Genomic DNA, 19,343 nt, shown 5'->3' with positions numbered 1-19,343 from the left:
CTTCTTAATAATGAAGGTCCCACAACTACAAACTTCACTGACATAAACAGGAAACAAAAACAGTCAGAGGTGACACAACACAGGTGATCCGAGACACCACAAAACAGCTCAGCTTTCTTTTAAAATCACAGACTTAAGATGTGCACCCTGACGTTACCAACACTTTCATCCCATAATCTTGACGATGTATCTCTGCCTCTCCTGGCCACAGTCATAACCTCTCACTTGTGCGTAATTCATTTTACTTCACATGGACTGTGTTACTGACTATACAATCTAATTGGATGAAACTAAATGCTGGTTTCTCTAGTCTTTTGAGGTTCAGGAGTACCGCTGGGGAATCAGATACCCTCTTGTTGAACTAGTTAGACGACTATTGAAGGTGTGAGCGTGGTTAGGGTATTACTGGCTGGCCCTGGGACTGCTGGGAGGAGAGAAGGGGAGAAGAGAGAAAGATAAACACGAGATAAAATACAAAACATTCGCTGGGATACAAACATCCAGACACATGTGAAGGTGAGTCAGACCGAACACAGGGATGATGCAATATAACGATACGAAGGTCTATTGGCTGCCATAATACATTGTAACCAAGAGTTCAAGTCAAAAAGTGAAGTAATGTTAGTAGACGATGACACAAGCAGTAGACCACGTATATATAATAAAATTGGGACTTCTAAAACTTAAGCAGATCCAAAATTGTAAAGCAAGATTAAGGCTGAAAGTACAAAAGAATGATAAAAATGGGATTAATGCAGAGGAAAGGGTTGATTAAGCATGATGGTGGGTAACTGTGGCGCCAAGTAAGTACCCTCCAGAATCAATGTGGCGGAGGGCGGTGCAGAGATAATGTACCTAGACAAATTGCTGCGCATTACCGTAATGTCGACGCGTTAGTCAGAGTCTAGGCTCCCTCATCCCTGTTAGAGGCGTCGACACATGTTAGAAAAGCACATCGATGGTGTTAGAAGTAATGACATAATGTAGACTCAAGAATTAGAAGTGCCGGACGAGGCGACAGCTGCAAGACGTAACCCAAACACGGGATTGTCAAACGTACATTGTTAATTTGGGAGCCTCAGCAGATGTCAGAAGCGCCGGATATACGTCAGGACAGCTGAAGGCATCTGTCATTTGGAGGTCAAATTGGTCCCCTTACTAATAAAAACTTAAAAATATGCCTGACCTTGCGTCTCGGCACTTGGGGTCATACCATGGATTTTGTTCAAATTTCATACAAAGATGTTTCCTGAGTCCGAGGTAGGACGGTACTATCTTGAGGCTGTCTTGTTAGGAAATATTTTTGTCTTCGGGTTTGTTATATTGATGATTGGTTGTATGTGGATTTCTTAAAACTTCAATTTCAGTGATTTTGCTGCTTTAATTTACCCAGGTGTAATTGGTAAATATTCAGTGTGAAGTGAGTTTTAAGATCACTGACTGAGAAACTACACCTGTGTTGTCATTAATCACCATAAGTTAACCGGGAAGAATGTTTAAAGTTTATTCATGGGTTAAAATGGTCAGGTTGATCAGCGGTACTCACAGAAGGTAGCAAGTTTTAGGACGAACATTACTCTCATTTCCTGTAGCGGTGGTGAGGGAGAGGCACGACACGGAGGTGGGCAATAACCCTTCCTCACCCCTATAATAGATGAACATGGAGGGGAGCACCGCCCGCCCTCCCCCTCCTGAATATGTTGACGTCACGCGAGGTCCAATTTATGCAAGTGGCATCAAAGGGCGGCCACCTCCTCCCCCGTGTTATGCGTGTTGTGCCCCACCTCCTCCCCCGTGTTGTGCCCCACCACCTCCTCCCCCGTGTTATGCCCCCACCTCCTCCCCCTGCCCCACCTCCCCGTGTTGTGCCCCAGTTGTGCCCCACCTCCTCCCCGTGTTGCCCCATCCTCCCCTGTGTTACCTCCTCCCCCGTGTTGTGCCCCACCTCCTCCGTGTTATGCCCCACCCCCCGTTATGCCCCACCTCCCCCTCCGTATTATGCCCCACCTCCTGTTCTGTGTTACATCCCCCCCTAGGGTTGTGGCCGCCGCCGCCCCCACACACCGTGAAAAGTCCCAATTTAGTCATCAGAGTCAGCGACGACGGCCGGGAGAAGTGTTGTTGATTCAGCAACCTGGCGGCTTTTGAGTCCACTTAAACCTTTCAACAAAGGATTCAATCGGGTCCCCCTCATCCTCCACACCACACCCTCCATTACCCTGGTTCTCCCTCGTCCTCCTCCACCCCCTCCTGCTGCCCCGCCTTCAGGACCAACACCACCCTCAACGTGGACTCGCATCTTCACTGGTACAAAATCCCCCGAAAGACGTTTATGGCGTCTGGTGCCTTGGTCTTACTTTTACCTCGTCTTTGTGTCCTCCGAGTCTTCACTATCGCTGCTGTAGGATTTATTCTCCTGTACTGAGGTCTTTTAACGAGCGAGGTGGTGGTGACGGTGCAGATTCCGATCTCCTCTCTATCAACTTCGTCAGGAGAGGGTCAAGACGCTCATTAAGGTGAATGGATAAAGTGTTGTCTGGTCATTACCTTTCTTAGCAAATACACTAATTGGGTCACTTCGTAGACTGATGTCGGAGGCGATGGGGAGAGATAGTGTGGGGGTGGGGGAGGAGATTATGGGGGGGAGGTGATGCCCTTAGGAGGGAGGATGGGGGGTAGACCTGAGAGAAGGGTGGCGGCTGTACTCTTTGTTGGACTGTGGTGATGTTCATTTGTTATGACCTCTTTGTTACCGTGTGAGACGCACGCGTTAGGGATGTTGACGAGCGAGGGATGAATCAAATCTTCTCTCTCTCTCTCTCTCTCTCTCTCTCTCTCTCTCTCTCTCTCTCCTCCATAACCCTAATTGTGACTTTCCGGATCAGAAGCACAACAAGCCCAGCTATAACAAGACTGGAGATAAAGTATAATCCCGTAAGTATTGCGTGCCGGTCCAGGTTCACAACGTCCCATATACTGGAGAAAGACTGACTGGTTGAGGGAGAGACACCGCAGATAACCTGATTAGGAGGATGAGATAACAGGTGTGAAGCTGAACGAGATAACACAGGAGAGACAAAGACGTTAAAAATACACGTAAGAAGATTGTTAATTGTGATTAGATGGGGAATAAGGAAACAAGAGGAGGAGATGAATGAAGAGGAAGAGGGGAGGAAATAGAAACGATGGGAAAGGAGTAAAGGCAGGGATAAAGGGAGAGTAAGAAGAACGCAATGAAGCCAAGGAAGAGCGTTAGAGGAAGAGACAGAGAGAGACAGAAAGAGAACGAACTAGATTTTGATGTAAGTAGCGAGGTTCTATGTGTGGTCGGCCCTATAGTGAGAGATACCTTCCCCGTCGTCTTTACCTCAACCAAGATACTATTTATTGTATAGAGTTCCCAGGTGTTGTTTGCAGTGCAGTCATCATCACTTACCTGCCTCTTACCGGCACCACCTGTTGTATCCACCATCACCACTATCCATCATCACCACCTATCCTCACCACCCCCTGTCTCTCCACCACCAACTATCCCTGAACAATGCCCACATCCACCATGATCTAATGACCTCTTTCCAGTATGATAATGACGGTGTCCTTATTTGCCGCTTCATGTTAATACAATGGACACCTATTGTTTCCTGTTTGACCATATTCGGAGCTACGAACTGTGATTCAACCGTAATAAGAAATGAACCGCTGTGATTAGTCTCGTTATTTCTCCTTATGTGGTTCGGTGCCTCGAGTAGGTGACGAATCAGGTTTGGTGGTCATATAAGACAGTGAGGAAGGTAAGTCACACAGCGCATCTGTCGGATATGTTGATGTAGTGTTTATCCCAGGAAGTAGGAAGAAAAATACCACTATCTTCCTCTTCTACTTCTTTCACACACACACACACACACACACACACACACACACACACACACACACACACACACACACACACACACACACACACACACAAACACACACACACACTAAAGAGGAAATAAAACAATCCTTGGGAGAAAGACAACGATGGCGAGACGCCAAAGTCCCATCTCCCCACGACCCCCTATCCTAACATCCAACGATCAAAACAGGGAGGAGGAGGAGGAGGAGAAGGAAGAGGTAGAAGTGACGGATGAGGAGGGGTGGGGGAGGTGAGTGTGAGAAGGAACTGCTCTCTGGACAAAGGTAATTGTTAAAATTATTATGCTAATGTTAACCCTCGGTGCCTGCAGTGGGGCAACGAGTATGGTAATGTGCAGGGCAGATGGTCTGTATTTTTATGTTCTGGTAGGCAAGATGGACGTCTCTCTCTCTCTCTCTCTCTCTCTCTCTCTCTCTCTCTCTCTCTCTCTCACGTAACACCAGGCATTAATCTCCTTGATGATGGATGACCCTGTGTAATCGAGGAAGGTGAACTGGATACTAAAGTCGAGTGCAGGCAGACATGGACGCAAACAGCAATATTAAGTGAGGCTGACAGACAGAAAATGTTCTTAATGTGACACACACATAGGTGCTTAAGCCACACACACACACACACACACACACACACACACACAGAAACACACACACACAGAAACAAAGACGAATACGTTTACCTACAAACACACAAACAAACTAGTATTGAGAGGGCTACTTATGATGAACCCAAGGAAGTGTCCATGATCCCACAGTAGCATCTCAGGGCCGTGGCCACGATAGTGAGGCCCTGAACGTCGGGCCACACACTCCAGGGTGACGGTTCAGTACGGCATCTGCCATCACCAGACTGTGCCGGTCCCTTACTTCTCCCGCTGACAACTGCATCTCTGCTCTCACTTTGGTCTATATAACAAAATCAGCGACAGCGCGAGTATTTCCTAGCGCCTGGCGTTCCCCTTCACCCGGCACTGACAATCTTAACGGGAGCTACGGCAGAAGCTGGGCTCGTCCCTTTTCTCCCCGCAGTGGAGCCTCATTTAGCTTCCCTCAGTGTTCACAGCCCCGAGCCTTTAAGCACGCCTTGTTACCCACCCGATTAAGACTAAGCTGTAATTACAATCTATTTACTCCGGGTGAGGCATCGTGGTCGGGGATGCACAGTGATCTGGAGTCTTCACTAAGTAGCCAAGAATTATTGAAATTAATGGTAGCTCTGTCCCTAATAAGACCCAAGTGAAGGTGCCGCGGGAACCTGGGCTTTGGGTGGTGGTGGTGTAAGGTCGAGAGCTGCAAGGGGATTAAGGGGAGGTAATCAGAGGGGTGTAATTACTTAGTTTTTCCTCTGCTTGTTTTGATACTATGAATGTTGTGCAGGAGTCAGCTTGACCCCTTCTAAGTGGTCGAGTTTTTGTTGGCATTGTTTTTGCGTTTATTTTCTTTGGGATGGTGACTGTACTCCTGTTATGTTGTATTCTTGTGATGTTATTGTATATAATGATTGTGATATTTAACTCTCACACGTCGCTGGGAAACTGGTGAATCTTCGCTAAAATTGTATACAGAAACGGTCACGTTTTCTCATGAGTCTGAAAGTTTTCGCTAAAATGTCGACTTACTGATTTTAATGTGTAGAAGTCGAGTTACATTTTACTCAACAACAACAACAAACAACAACAATACACCTGAAAGTTACCAGACAAGAAACAAAATATAAACACCGCAAAAGAAAAACCACAAGTTGCAAGAAAATTACTGAAAATAAAGAAATTCCAAGTAAATTTGTTTTAACTAGGAGCTCGTGTATGTGTGTAAGAGAGAGACGCCCCGTGCTCTCTATGCAAATAAGAAAGGCATTATGCAAAACAAATGAGCAAACTTGCAGATTTTGGAGGTGCGTGAAGCCTCAGAAAACCGACATATACACACCCCGTATAGGATTACCGGGGTGGCGGGGGGTGATACTGGGGATGTGAAATGACCGGGGATGCTGAGATACCGGGATAAGCTGATGGATATTGGGTGTTGGAATAATACTGGGGATATAGGTGATCAAAAGGTTATGTACCGGTTGTTGAGGTGATGCTGAAGACGTCAGATGAGAAGGATGTTATGAACCGGTGTTGGTTGAGATGCTGGTGACCCGAGAGCCCCCCTCCCCCACCTCCTACCTTTTTCTCTAACATATCTCCCTTAGACATACCATTAGATAGATCCCTTAGACATACCCTTAGATAGATCCCTTAGACATGCTCTTAGACACACCCTTAGACAGTTCACTTAGATCATTCCCTTAGACATACTCTTAGACATAACGTTAGACATCCTCAAACCAAGACAGCAACACACAAGACATTCCCCTTAACAAAGGCTCCAATCTAACACCAGCTAACATCGTTTTATCTTATAAGTCATACATACAGTCATACATGCAGTCATACATTCAGTCATACATAGTAATACATAAGTCATACATACAGTCAGTAAAAACAAAAGCAATAAATTATTACAAAAAATACAATAACAAATCCTATGAACAACATATTGCAATGCTGACTCCATTGCCAGCCAACCCGGTCACGGCCGTATCGAGATCACCTTTTATTATTAAGAGCTGGATACACCTTAAATGTCCTTCTAGTGCAAAATAGCCCGGCGAGAAATTACAACGGGGCATAAAAAAGTCTCTTGGGATTTCTGAGGTGAGATTAAAAATGCCCGGCGACCAAGTGTGGCGAATTGGGTGAGGTCATATTAAGGATGTTTGTGTGTAGTGTAGTGTAGTGTAGTGTAGTGTAGTGTAGTGTGGTGTGGTGTGGTATGGTGTGGTGTGGTGTGTGTGTGTGTGTGTGTGTGTGTGTGTGTGTGGAGCGCCATACTTTCACTGACATGGTCGGGTCCAGCACAGGTCGGAACCCACAGAGTCAACCCCTACCTCCTCCACCACTGCCACCACCACCTTCCTCCACCACTATCTTCTACCTCCTCTACCACCTTCCCCCCCCACCAGCTCCACCACCACTGTCTACTTCCACCATCACCCCCTACCTCCTCCACCACCCCCTACCTCCTCCACCACCCCCTACCTCCTCCTCCACCCCCTACCTCCTCCACCAACACCTCCTACCTCCTCCACCACATCCAAAGAGGAGGGAGGGGGGGTACTCGTGGACCTCGCCCACCCGCCTCACCACACAAAGGCGAGGAGAAGAAGTGATGGAGGAGAGAAAATGAGGAGGAGGAGAGAGAAGAGAGGAGGGTGTGGATGGAAATATGGAGGCAATAGGGGAGAGGGATGGGGGCGATGGAGGCAAGAGATGGTAGAGATGAGACAAGAGTAGAAGGGAAACCCATAAGGAAGAGGAAGAGGAAAAGTAGGAGAATGAGGAGTGAGAGAGAAAGACAGTTAAGGAAGGAGGAATAAGATAGAAAGAGGAAGGACTGGAAAAAACGGGAAGAACTCGAGAGAAGTAAAAAGATTTAATATATATCAAAAGAAAGAAAAGAAAGTAAAATAGATTAAAATAAACACAAAAGAAAGGGAGATGGAAACAGACTAGCGTGACGGGGGGAGAGAGACTAACAGAAGGATGGATGAAGGAATAGGTAATAAAGAAGAATAACACAGCGTAAAGAAAGGAAGAGAGGAATGTGGAGCCAGAGAACAAGGAGCGAGAAGAAGGCTTAGGAAGGTAAAAGAATAAATATTTGACACAAGAGACCACTAAGAGGATGTCTCGTTCATTCTGCAACTCACTGCCGCTACGTGGGAGTCTGTTTAATTACATCTTACATTGACTTAAACCAAGATGTGTTTTTATAGAGTTAGGAAAAAAAAACAGATTGGTTGGAAATAGAGCTTTTATAATGCTTAAGGATCCGTCGCCAGTCAGATGAACATTTCAGAAATAAGATCAGTAAATCAAGTCAGTCTAACAGCAACAAAGAATGTGTATTAATAGCAACTTGACATTTCAGGTTTTATCGCGTCATGCTGGACAATATGAGCAATCATCTCTCGCTTGGGATGCTGTTAACGTAATAGAAGGAAGAAAAATGATCAAAAAACAAAAAGTGTCTTGGTGTTGTAAATTAGCTCCCGAGACACAACTGCCCCGGCGTGTTTAACAAGTGTTTGTGGATGACAACTGGTGGTGGAGGATGGGACAGGAAGTGACGCTGCAGAATGTGAATGGATGTCTCTCAGTCACGACTGTATTCTGACTTTATACCTTTGTTTTCATATGATAAATCTCATCCTCTGTCATCCCCTGTGCAAAGGAAAATTGTACGAAATAAAAGAAAGTAAAAAAAAATCGATACAAACAGCACCACAAACAATATCCATCAGATGTTTTGCTAAAAATTAACGAAACTTACAATTTTGCATGGAAAATTTCGCAGAGAATCAATATCTTCAACACAAAGCCTTCACTTCAATTTGCCTAATGCCAGTGTTTGTCTTTAATGCCACGTTTCTGATAGGAACTAAAAATCCAAAACACCATCATCAACCTCGTCTACGAGAAGTTGTGGCAAGTGGATATTATAATCAGGTGCGACGGAGCATTGTTAGGGCGTGGTTGTCGACGGGGGGCGTCTTAGAGCCTCTCTTTGATTCACAAAGTTATTTTTTTCTTCTTCCGAAATATGAGTACAAGTACACATTTACATATAAAGTACAGGTGCAGCAACTTCCATGTAGCGATAGCATCATAGACTGGAGACGCTGAGTGTTTGGATTCGGAGACTTGATTGGGGAATATCAGTAAATGTGTACAATTTGGTGTAAAGTACAGGAGCAGTGAGTCTATATAGAAACATTACATAGCATCAGGGTAAACAAAACAGTGTTGATTTAGTGTATAAGTGAGAGTGGGAGGTTAAATTAGCTTGTGGTTAGGAAAGTTGAGCAGGTGGATAACATAATATTAGTTGACAAAGTTGCGATGGTTTAATGCCTAAATGTGGTTGAGGTGTGCAGTGAGTGACAAGTGGTTATGACGCTTGAAAGGTCGGATGGCTTAACAATAGTTTTAAGTGGCGGTGACTTAGTATGCAAATTAGAAGAGAGTAAGCTGAGTGGAACAGTATGTACAGCCAAGGCCAGTTTGAGTTTTGTTATGATAAGGAACGTGGTTGTAGGACAGCCTATTGTGATCATGAGGAAAATTTAGTGTGACAGTCGTTCAATGTTTTGGCTTGTTTTTACCTCCCGTGCGTTCTGCATTTTTCTCTTTCAGTCAGCCATCTTCCCTGTCTGTTCACTGTCTGTATAAGTCTTTGCGTGCGTGTGTGTGTGTTGTGTGTGTGTGTGTTGTGTGTGTGTGTGTGTGTGTATTTCGTCACTGCACTGAAGAAAAAGCAAACAAAAATGCCAGTGCATCATCAAACCTCCATTATACTACAAATTGGTATCACGGGAACATCGAGGCGGAACCAAACTGCCTTTACGAGCTGTTAAGAGGTCAATACATCCCTAAAACACAGCGGGGGAGAGGCAGCCCCGCCGCCGCCTGGTCTCGTTCTTACGTTCTTCAAGCCGTCCCCCACAAGAGTTGTCGACCTCACATGCCGTTCTTTACCCCAGAGACTATCTATTGCGTAAGAAGTTCTCACCTCGGGAAGTTGATCTCAAATCTGTTCCTAGAATGTTTTTTATAACTGAATTGTGTTATTGTCTGAAACTAGATCTTTTCCTCGCGTAGTATTCTCTACTCTGGTCTCGTTCCTTTAAGCTCATTACTGACCTCGTAAGCCACTTCACCTCCAATTTTAACTCTGAAACAGGTTCTATGTTCTCAGACACCGTTCTGGGCACGCCTTGGCTTCATTATGTAATGTTTGTATCCTCGTTGTTTGTGTTCTGACAACTGCCAGACAGTTTATAGAGGAATACTGGTAAAGTTCCATATTTACTTTTTTGTGTAAATATGTACTACACGTCAGTAAATGTATATAACTGACTCACAAACGTATTGCTGGGAAGAAAGACAACAGACTGTTATGGGAGGAGAAACAAAACATGTATCGTATAAGAAAATTTTACCATCAACCAAAGTCTCATTAAATCAGCAGAAAGTGTTTATCCAGCTGACGTTTTAAGGAGTAGTTAGGATGTGATCATTCCCTATTATCAAGCTCGGTAGTCATGTAAAAGGTGTAATGAAATATAAACACAAATCATGATAAAAGAGGAGAAAGTTTTGATGTTTGTTGCTACGTTTATAACCTGTATTCACCTGAGGATCCGACAAGTTGCTGTATTCTGACATCTGACTCGGCAGTTGTGGGGAGGAAGGGTCAGAAAGGCTGTCATTTAGGACCTCAAGGGTGGTGTCGTTAGCAGCTTACCGTCTCATGATGCAGCAAAACGCGTACATTCTTTGTGTTTATCCAATGGCTGCTGGATATAATACCCCCACCGAAGTATAGTATGATAGTTCATTAACTGTGTGTGTGTGTGTGTAGAGAAAATGACACAAAAACAGGTTTATCTATTTTTTATAAAACTTGCCAAGAGAGCTGGGTGTTGGTTGAGGGTGAATTGATTTGCCTTTGGAGAAAGTGGGTCAAAGATCAAGGTAAGAGCTGGTTCAAAGGCGATATATAGTCTTCGTTAAAAGATGTCTTTAATAAAACAAAATATGCCCCAGTACATGATATATAATTGTTGTAAAATTACGTAAACCTGATCCACCAAAAGTAACTATAATTTACAGACAATAGAGGGAAATTTTTTATATAGGTTGTGTTGTAGTCTAGCGTTTACATTCAGGCGGTGGTGGTGCTGGAGTCACGAGCTGTGTTTATAGCACATGGGTGTTGGGGAGGTGCTGTCCGTCCAAACATCCCCACAGTCGCTCTCAGGGTTTGTGTTTTACTCCCCGATGTGATCTGCCCTACTCATACCGCCGCTCCCAACAATATTTTTCTGTTTTCACTAATGTTTATTTATATTATTATTATCATTACTATTATTAAACTAAAGTCATTATTATTTCATGTGTTACCACTACTGAAGGTAACAGATGTTGGTGCTTCCACAACTACCACCTCTGTTGATGCATATTGTAATCACTACGTCCTTCTGATGTATTCTGCAAGCTGTTAACTCACCATTAAAACTCTGCATAAACAGTACGGACCCTTCACCACAAGTCTGACCCTCATCAACACCAATACTCGCCACCACTCCCACAGAAACCACCACAACCATCCACTCTCCCAACCATTCCACAATCTCTCAATTCCCCCTTCCCTGCTTGCTACATTCTCCCTGTTCCCTCCCCAGTCATCGCTCCCTCCCATCCTACAATCCTCCACTCCCTTCAGCTCCCTCCCACCCGTCAATGCTTCACTCCCATCAACTCCCTACAATCCTCCACGCCCTTCCATTCCCTCCCAGAACACCAATCCATTCTACCCACAATCACTTCCTCAACTTATGACGTACAACTTTCAACTTGAGGAAATGTGTTTCCGCAGAAATAATTATAAACATATGGGATGGCCACTTACACAGGTACAGGAAGGAGCAGGCGTCAAACACTCAAGTTAAAGCACCGAGGAAAATACATCAAGTGAAAACTCGTAAACGTATCAGACTTGTCACTAAAAGTAAGAGATATAATTCAAGCAAACGCTTAAGACTTCTCCAAAAAAATTAAGTGACAAACGTTTTACTTTCACTATATATAATGCTTCTTCGATATCTGACCATAAATATACAGCACCTTACAGTAGGGGCAACGGTCACATTTATACAATATTTTAATTACTGTATAGATAAAGCAGGATGAGAGTCGTTCTAAACCATGGTAGTGCTGGACTTAATATATTGCTTGTAGATATTACTGTGGGACTGATTACATTACCCCGACTATTGCTCATGTTGTTATCACTAATGCCGTTTATTGTTGCCTGTGGCACTGTGCGGTGCCACTACACACAACCGCTTGACATGACATACGGTTCCTGTCCCCATATAATATGAATCACCATTACTTATCAAGATGCAATTTCCCGAAATGACAATAAGAGACATAAGTAATCCGCGCACGTAATTCTATGGCACCATAAATAACTGGGTGATAGTATGACGTAATAAATCCAACCCGTCTGACAGCATTTGGTAGTCGAGTTCTTCTCCATTTAGTACAACAGCGTCGATCCTTGTGAATATGGGTTTAATTTTGGGGGGCAAATAAGTAAAACTAAAACTGGAGAACTCGAACTAGAGAACTCTTATCTCGGCAGCGTGAACTTGTAAGAGAAAGTTCGTAAATTCAAACTTTAAGACTCAGACTCTGGTCTATAATTACGGTGTATGAGAAGAAGAGGATGATACAGTCATACACAGTCGCTGCAGTATGTCCACGAGCCTCAAACTAATATGATTAAACACAGTGAGAGAGAGAGAAGAAAGTGTTGGGAAGACAGATCGAAAACCAGAATCTTACAGGATATAGGAAAGTGTTACACGGCGGTTATTTTGATCCACTACAGCAGTATAGTCTCCACCGTGTACACAAAGTTACAGAGTGTGAAAGTTACTGAAGTGTCCGTTGTAAGGTGTTGCGTGTCCACAGTTCCTTAGAAAAATATACAAACAAAATAATGGCTTATAATTTGCCTACAGAGATCAACAAAACATACCTAGGTATACCTGGAATATCTCTCATGTATAAACGAGATGATCATTAAAGCCTTACGAATTGTTGTAATATATTTGTTTCAGAAATGACTACACCCATTATAATGATTTCCTCTATTAAAAATAGGTCCCAGATGTGTTTACTCCGCGTCACATCCCACAATCTCGCTGAAAGAACCGGGTGACCCCAGCATGAATCCAGGTCGGGGTGATTTATGGCCTCTGACCTGTACGTGAGAGAGATTAATCGGAAATTAAACAGAGATTATGTCCGGTTGTGCTCACAAAGACACGCAGCAGTTATCCGGACACGAGGCTCATAAAACCCGACTTCATCCGGTGTGTACTCTACTTTCTCCACATAGAGGCTTACGAGAACGTGCTTGAATTATAATTATGTTGAGAAATAGTTATGTAAGTTAAAGGAGTCCCAGCCATAACAGGCCCCATTCACTCCTAGTCTGTCATTAACACCGAGACCCACCACCATTGGGCCTTCAGTCGTAATGGCCAAGTTATGTTCATCTGAGACTCGTAGTATTAGGCTCCTTTTGTTATCATCCAATAGTAATGAGTACATACTAGACTATCACCTCCAACACCCCCACCACCCCACCAACACCCCCATCACCCTCCAACACCTCACCACCCCCACACTACCCCTCCAACACCTCGACCACTCCTCCAACACCCCCACCACTCCCCTGCACCTTCACCCTCCCAACTCTCCCATCACTCCCCATACTACCACTCCCCACCCCCACCACTCCCCCCACACCACCACTTCCCCCACACCACCACCTCCCCCACACCACCCACCCTCCCCCCCACACCACCCCTCCCCACACCACCACCCCCCACACCCCCCCCACCACCCCCCCCACCACCACCACCTCCCCGCACCCACCCTCCAACACCCACCACCAACCACTCACACCACCTCCTCCCACCCCAGCCACCCACCCACCACACACCCCACCACCACTCCACACCCCACACACCCCACACCACTCCACCTCCACCCACCCCACCCCCCCACCACCACCCCACACCCACTCCTCCACCTCTCCCCACACCCCACCCTTCCACACCACCACCCTCCTCCACCCACCTCCCCCACTCACCTCCACCACCCAACACCCCTACTCCCCCCCCACTCACCCTCCACCACCCCCCACCACCCCCCAACATCCACCCCTCTCCCCCCCACCACTCCCCACCCTCCAACTTCCCCACACTCCCCACCTCCACTCTCAACACCCCCCACCACCCCACACCTCCACCCCTCTCAACACCCCCACCACCCCACACACCACCTCCAACACCTCCTCCCCACCCCACAGCACCCCACCCCCCCACCCCCACTCCTCCCACACCCACCCCTCCTCCACCACCCTCCACACTCCCACTCCTCCCACACCCACCTCCCCCTCCACCCCACTCCCCCCCACCCCACCCTCAACCCTCTACACCTCCTCCACACCTCCAACACCTCTGCACCTCCACCCTCCCCACCACCCTCCTCCAACACCACCCTCCTCCAGCACACCTCCATCCCCCCTCCTCCACCACTCCTTCACACCTCCACTCCCTCACCTCCACCACTCCCCACACCTGCTCAATACCTCCACCACTCCTCCAACACTTTCCACTCCTCCCACACTACCACTTCTCCAATACCACTCCAACACTCCACCCTCCACCCACCACTCCTCCACACTACCACCTCCCCCATCTCCACCACTCCTTCAACACTTCCACCATTCCCCCACACCACCATTCTCCAACACTCCCACCACCCCACACCTCCACCGCTCCCCACCCCTCCACCACTCCCCATACTACCACTCCTCCAACACCCCTACCACTCCTCCAACACCCTCACCCCCTCCACCACTCCCCATACTACCACCTCTCCTCCAACACCCTACCACTCCTCCCAGCAACACCTCACCCCTCCCACCACTCCCCCTCTACTCCCCCCATACTACCACTCCTCCAACACCCCTACACCCTCCAACACCTCCACCACCTCCACCACTCCACCATTACCACTCCTCCAACACCCCTACCACTCCTCCAACACTCTCACCCCTCCACCACTCCCCCACCCCTCCACCACTCCCCCACCGCACACCCTTCACCACGTGCCACAGAACGCTTCAGGAATCATCACCACAACTCACACTAGAGAAACACTCAGAATCAGTCAAGCCTCCGAGACTACATAAGAAACTTCAATCTTAACTGAATCTAAACCCCAGCCAGCCGGACCAATACCCGGTATTAGATAACATTGAAGACCTTAACTGCATTAAATATGTAAAACAATGGCATCATTCATCACCCCTGAGAACAGAGGTGAATATTAATCCGGGGAATTAACCGAGGACAATACTGTGCCAACCCACTTCGGATGTTAAGGTTGCGTATCCAGTGTCAAGTACAGAGATCTATGGGTCTTCCCGGACGGAGCGTAGCATGACCCTGTTGACCCGGAGATGGTCAATTAACTCGTAATCTGTGGCGCTGATCAGGTGGCTGTGATATCAAGCATCATTATGATGATTTAAGCAAAATAAATTATTCATGAGCGAGATCATTTACATGGAGCTCCACCCGGCGAGCTGGAGCAGGTGGTGGTGATTATTCTAAATTATACTCTTATTATCCCCTCCAGTCTACTCGAGTCTGTAGTGAAGATTATTAATAAGAATTTATCATATTTCACGTGACCTTAGGGAAGTGGATCACTGGCCGTGTATACCTGTAACATTATATACCGTCATCACTACACTCACCTGTTGTGTTTGTTATTATCCTTTACCTTCATTCCTCTATCTACTCCCATCCTCTTCCTTGACCTCCTTCATCATAGTCTTCCACACCTGTTTTTTTTTAGCTTTCTTACTTCTCTTCTTCCCTTTCCTCCTTTAATTCCTTCTTCTTACTCTTCCTTAACTACTTCTCATCATTCCTGCTCCTCCTCGCGGCAGATTCATTAATCACCCTCCTGGCCAAAGCTCTGCAGATAAAGTGAATAGAAAAAAAATCGATATTAAGAATCATGATACATTGCAATCTAAAACAGACACGGTGAACCAGATTAATAAAGCCGGTGTTTAAAATATATATATATATATATATATATATATATATATATATATATATATATATATATATATATATATATATATATATATATATATATATATATATATATATATATATATATATATATATAGATTTTTTCCTGAATATCCGAAAAGGAGAGAAAAACGGTGTGAACGGAGAATGCCAACCACTTTTGTGTAATTAATGAAAGGAGAGGAGTAAAAGCTGTCTGTCTGTGCGTGCGTGCGTGCATACGTTGCGGATGACTGCGTTAGAACTGTAAATGCGATAGTGGGAACTGGGAATGTGTGCGTTAGAGTAGTGAATGAATCAGAATTTGTGAATACGTGCGTCAAAATTGTGAACGTATGAGTTAGAAATTTGAATGCATACGTCAAAATTACAAACGCGAAAACGATTTAAATTTTAATCGAGATATAATCAGTTTTTTCCACCCTCTTGTGAGTCTCTTGGCTGGGATAATAATCATGACCACATACAGGTGTATTGGTAAGTGGTACTTGTACCATTGTAGGACGCCCGGGTCGGCGTCTTACTCAGGTGTACAGGGAACCTGGATATGATGCTAGTTTTCTATCATTCATCAGGTTGAGTCTGGACACTGTGGCCTCCTTGCATAACCTAACCTACCCCACCCCATTTTTTTAGGATATTTAGATTTTTATTATTAACTTTTCAGCCGAGTAGATAATTGTGTAATTTAAAATCTTATGTTAAAATATATTTTTCTATCATTCTTCAGCAATGATGGCTGGGCTATTTCCAAAATGGTGTTGTTGTTTTTGTTTTTTGTTTTTTTTAATTATTTATCAAATGGGTTCGTAGTCTCTCTCCATAAGTCAGGCAATTCTTTCATAACAGAAACTAACACTTTCTTTCCTCCGGCAGATCTGGGCCAACATGGACGCGGTGCTGCTAGGTGAGACAGGACCCGCCGACCCAGAGCTCCTCACTCCCGTCGTCGACACCACTGACTCGCTATCCACACCCACACTGTCATCATCCTCAACGTCTACGATGTTCACAAACCTGTCATTACCAGAGACACCATCTATTCTGTCACAGGTGTTGACGAACCCCACAAGGCGACGCCCCCACTCCCTGCAGTACACATCTGTTTGCCCCCCGAGTGAGCCTCTTCTTAGTGGTCTCGGGGAAGAGAGTCAGGGAGGATACAACGTCCCAGGAGAGGAAAACCAGCAGTACCGTGGGGCGTCTCCGTCCTCCACCCACATGGACACCAGCTACCATGACCAGTTCTCTCCCTCCTTCCGTGTCTTCGGTGAGGGACTCGAGGTGGAAGACTATGTGGCGCAAGAAATGAACAGTGCGCAGTACAACCCTAACGCGATGGACGAGACACCGATGGCCCATTCTGAAGAGTTCATCGACCTGGACGAATTTGCTAATAAAGTTGCCAATGAAGTTGCCAATAAGGCAGAACACCAGTTCCCTCCCCCTGAAGCTTCAGCAAACTTACCCTCCATCAACACACTCCAGCAAAGGGTCTTTACCAATGAAGTTGCCAATAAGGCGGAAGAACACCAGTTCCCTCCTCTTGAAGCTCTTGCAAAGCTGCCCCCCATCAATACACTCCAGCCAAGGGCCCACACCCTCGCTTTCAACACATACATCACTACATTGCCGCCCGTGTCAACCGTCACTGAGGCGCAGCACCAACACCAGCTCCAGCAGCAACAGCAGCAGCAGCAGCAACAGCAGCAGCAACTTCAACAGCAGCATCAGCAACACCAGCTCCATCAACAGCAGTTCCAGCAGCAGCAGCAACAGCATCAACAGCAGCTCCAGCAGCAGCAGCAGCAGCAGCATCAACAACACCACCTTCAGCAGCAACACCAGCAACAGCAGCAACAAGACAACGGTGCACCGCCCCTCGTGGCCCCTGCACCTTCATCACCACCACAGTGCCCAAGCTCGCAAGGTGGAACACAGGTCAACTATACCCATGGCCAGATGTCTCCACCAGCGTCTCCGGAACACGAAGAATTGACCCCTGGTGTACGGGTGTCAGGTTGCATTACACCTCTCACCACTCACGCCCGCACCAGGCAAACTCTTCACACACAGGTCAAGGTCATGACACCACCATCTTCACCTAACTTCCCAAGCTCTGAGCTCAGCAAACAGATCAGCCAAGAGTCATCCACGCCGTCCCCGCCTGGCGACACTGAAAGAAAGGTGACCAAGAAACCAACGGGACGCAAGAAGATAACAGCGCACACCTGCCAACACCCGGGCTGCCACAAGACCTACACAAAGTCATCACATCTGAAAGCTCATCTGCGTACTCATACGGGCGAGAAGCCCTACATGTGTGGCTGGAAGGGCTGCGGCTGGAAGTTCGCGAGGTCAGATGAACTAACGAGGCACCACCGTAAGCACACGGGCGACCGACCCTTCCAGTGTCGCCTGTGCGAGCGAGCCTTCTCGCGTTCAGACCACCTCAGTCTCCACATGAAGCGACATGTGAGCGTGTAGCCGCCCACACGCCACACTGTACATACATCCTCGGTGTACAAAGGCTGGGCGGCGGCGCCCAGGCCTGACCCAAGTTACCAGGAGGCTCCCTCCACCCGCACCCGACGCGCTCGCACACACACCCGCTCCTGACCCACTTTTTAATCTTGTGTAAATCCGTTGCGTCGCTCAGTAATAGCGAGAGCAGGCGGGGGGGAGGGGGTGATCTGCATAAAGACTGGCGCATTAACCCAGGTAATTGGTGACGGTAACAACCGAGGCAAACAACGGCGGTAGTAAAAGTGTTGGGATGGCACTGTAGGCAGCCCAAGCCGCCATCACTTGGTACTCACCCCTTCACTGTCACCCCTGCCCCGCCCCGTAACCCTAGCCTGCCCCGCCCCGTAACCCTAGCCTGCCCCGCCCCGTAACACTAGCCTGCCCCTTATCCACGTTCCACCCCCCCTACCCTTGCCCTGCCCCTGACCGCTCCCTCAACCTATCCGTATACACCATCTGTTCAACAGTCCATTTCCCTCCCATAATAGACCATCGCTGCCCAACGCATCAGGGTATACAGTACACGGTAATCAGGCAGTAATGTGCCTCCGTATAGTATATAATATGACACTCAGTTAGAAGTGAAGAAAGTATTCATCGTGAAAAGGATGATGATGACGTCAGCTGGATTTTCTCCTGTGCAGAGTAAAGAAAATTTGACTGAGCTAAGAGACTCGCTAAGAATGAAGATTTCCAGAGAGGCTGAGGAGAAAAAAAAGAAAAAAAAAGAGCAATATAGATGTAAGGAAAATGGAAAAAGTGGAAAAAGACGAAGAGGTAAGGAAAGGGGGCAGCAGTAATGGAGATGTAAATTTATTGAAAAGTTTGTGGAGAGAGAGAGAGAGAGAGAGAGAGGGGGAGGAAGGAAGTGGGGAGAGGGGGGAGAGGAGAGGAGGAGGCAGAAAAGAGGAACAGGGAACATATTGCCTGACTATGACCATTCATCAGGTCATTAGCAGAGTTGTCGGGCACCTTGCGTGTGTCGGCCAATTATCGGGGAACTGGCTGGCTGGGTCCAGCACCTCGCCACCCCCCCCCCTTGCCGCCTCCTCCACCCACCGTACCCCCTCCACACCCCCACCTCTCCCCCACCCCACTCCAC

General features: G+C 46.7%; 1 protein-coding gene across 1 annotated transcript in view; it reads left to right on the top strand.

Moving 5' to 3' along the window:
- Positions 1 to 19,069, top strand: part of LOC121863198 (putative cyclin-dependent serine/threonine-protein kinase DDB_G0272797/DDB_G0274007) — a 54,595-nt gene extending 35,526 nt beyond the window's left edge. The window contains exon 2 of the mRNA XM_042361680.1: positions 16,592 to 19,069. Within this exon, the coding sequence (XP_042217614.1) occupies positions 16,592 to 18,202 (1,611 nt within the window). The 3' untranslated portion in view covers positions 18,203 to 19,069. The remainder of the gene's footprint in view (positions 1 to 16,591) is intronic.
- The last annotated feature ends 274 nt before the right edge of the window (positions 19,070 to 19,343 follow it).

The sequence above is a fragment of the Homarus americanus genome, unplaced genomic scaffold (assembly GCF_018991925.1).
Source record: "Homarus americanus isolate GMGI-L3 unplaced genomic scaffold, GMGI_Hamer_2.0 scaffold7329, whole genome shotgun sequence".
NCBI classification, from domain to species: domain Eukaryota; kingdom Metazoa; phylum Arthropoda; class Malacostraca; order Decapoda; family Nephropidae; genus Homarus; species Homarus americanus.
This window is presented reverse-complemented; position numbering and strand designations above follow the sequence as displayed.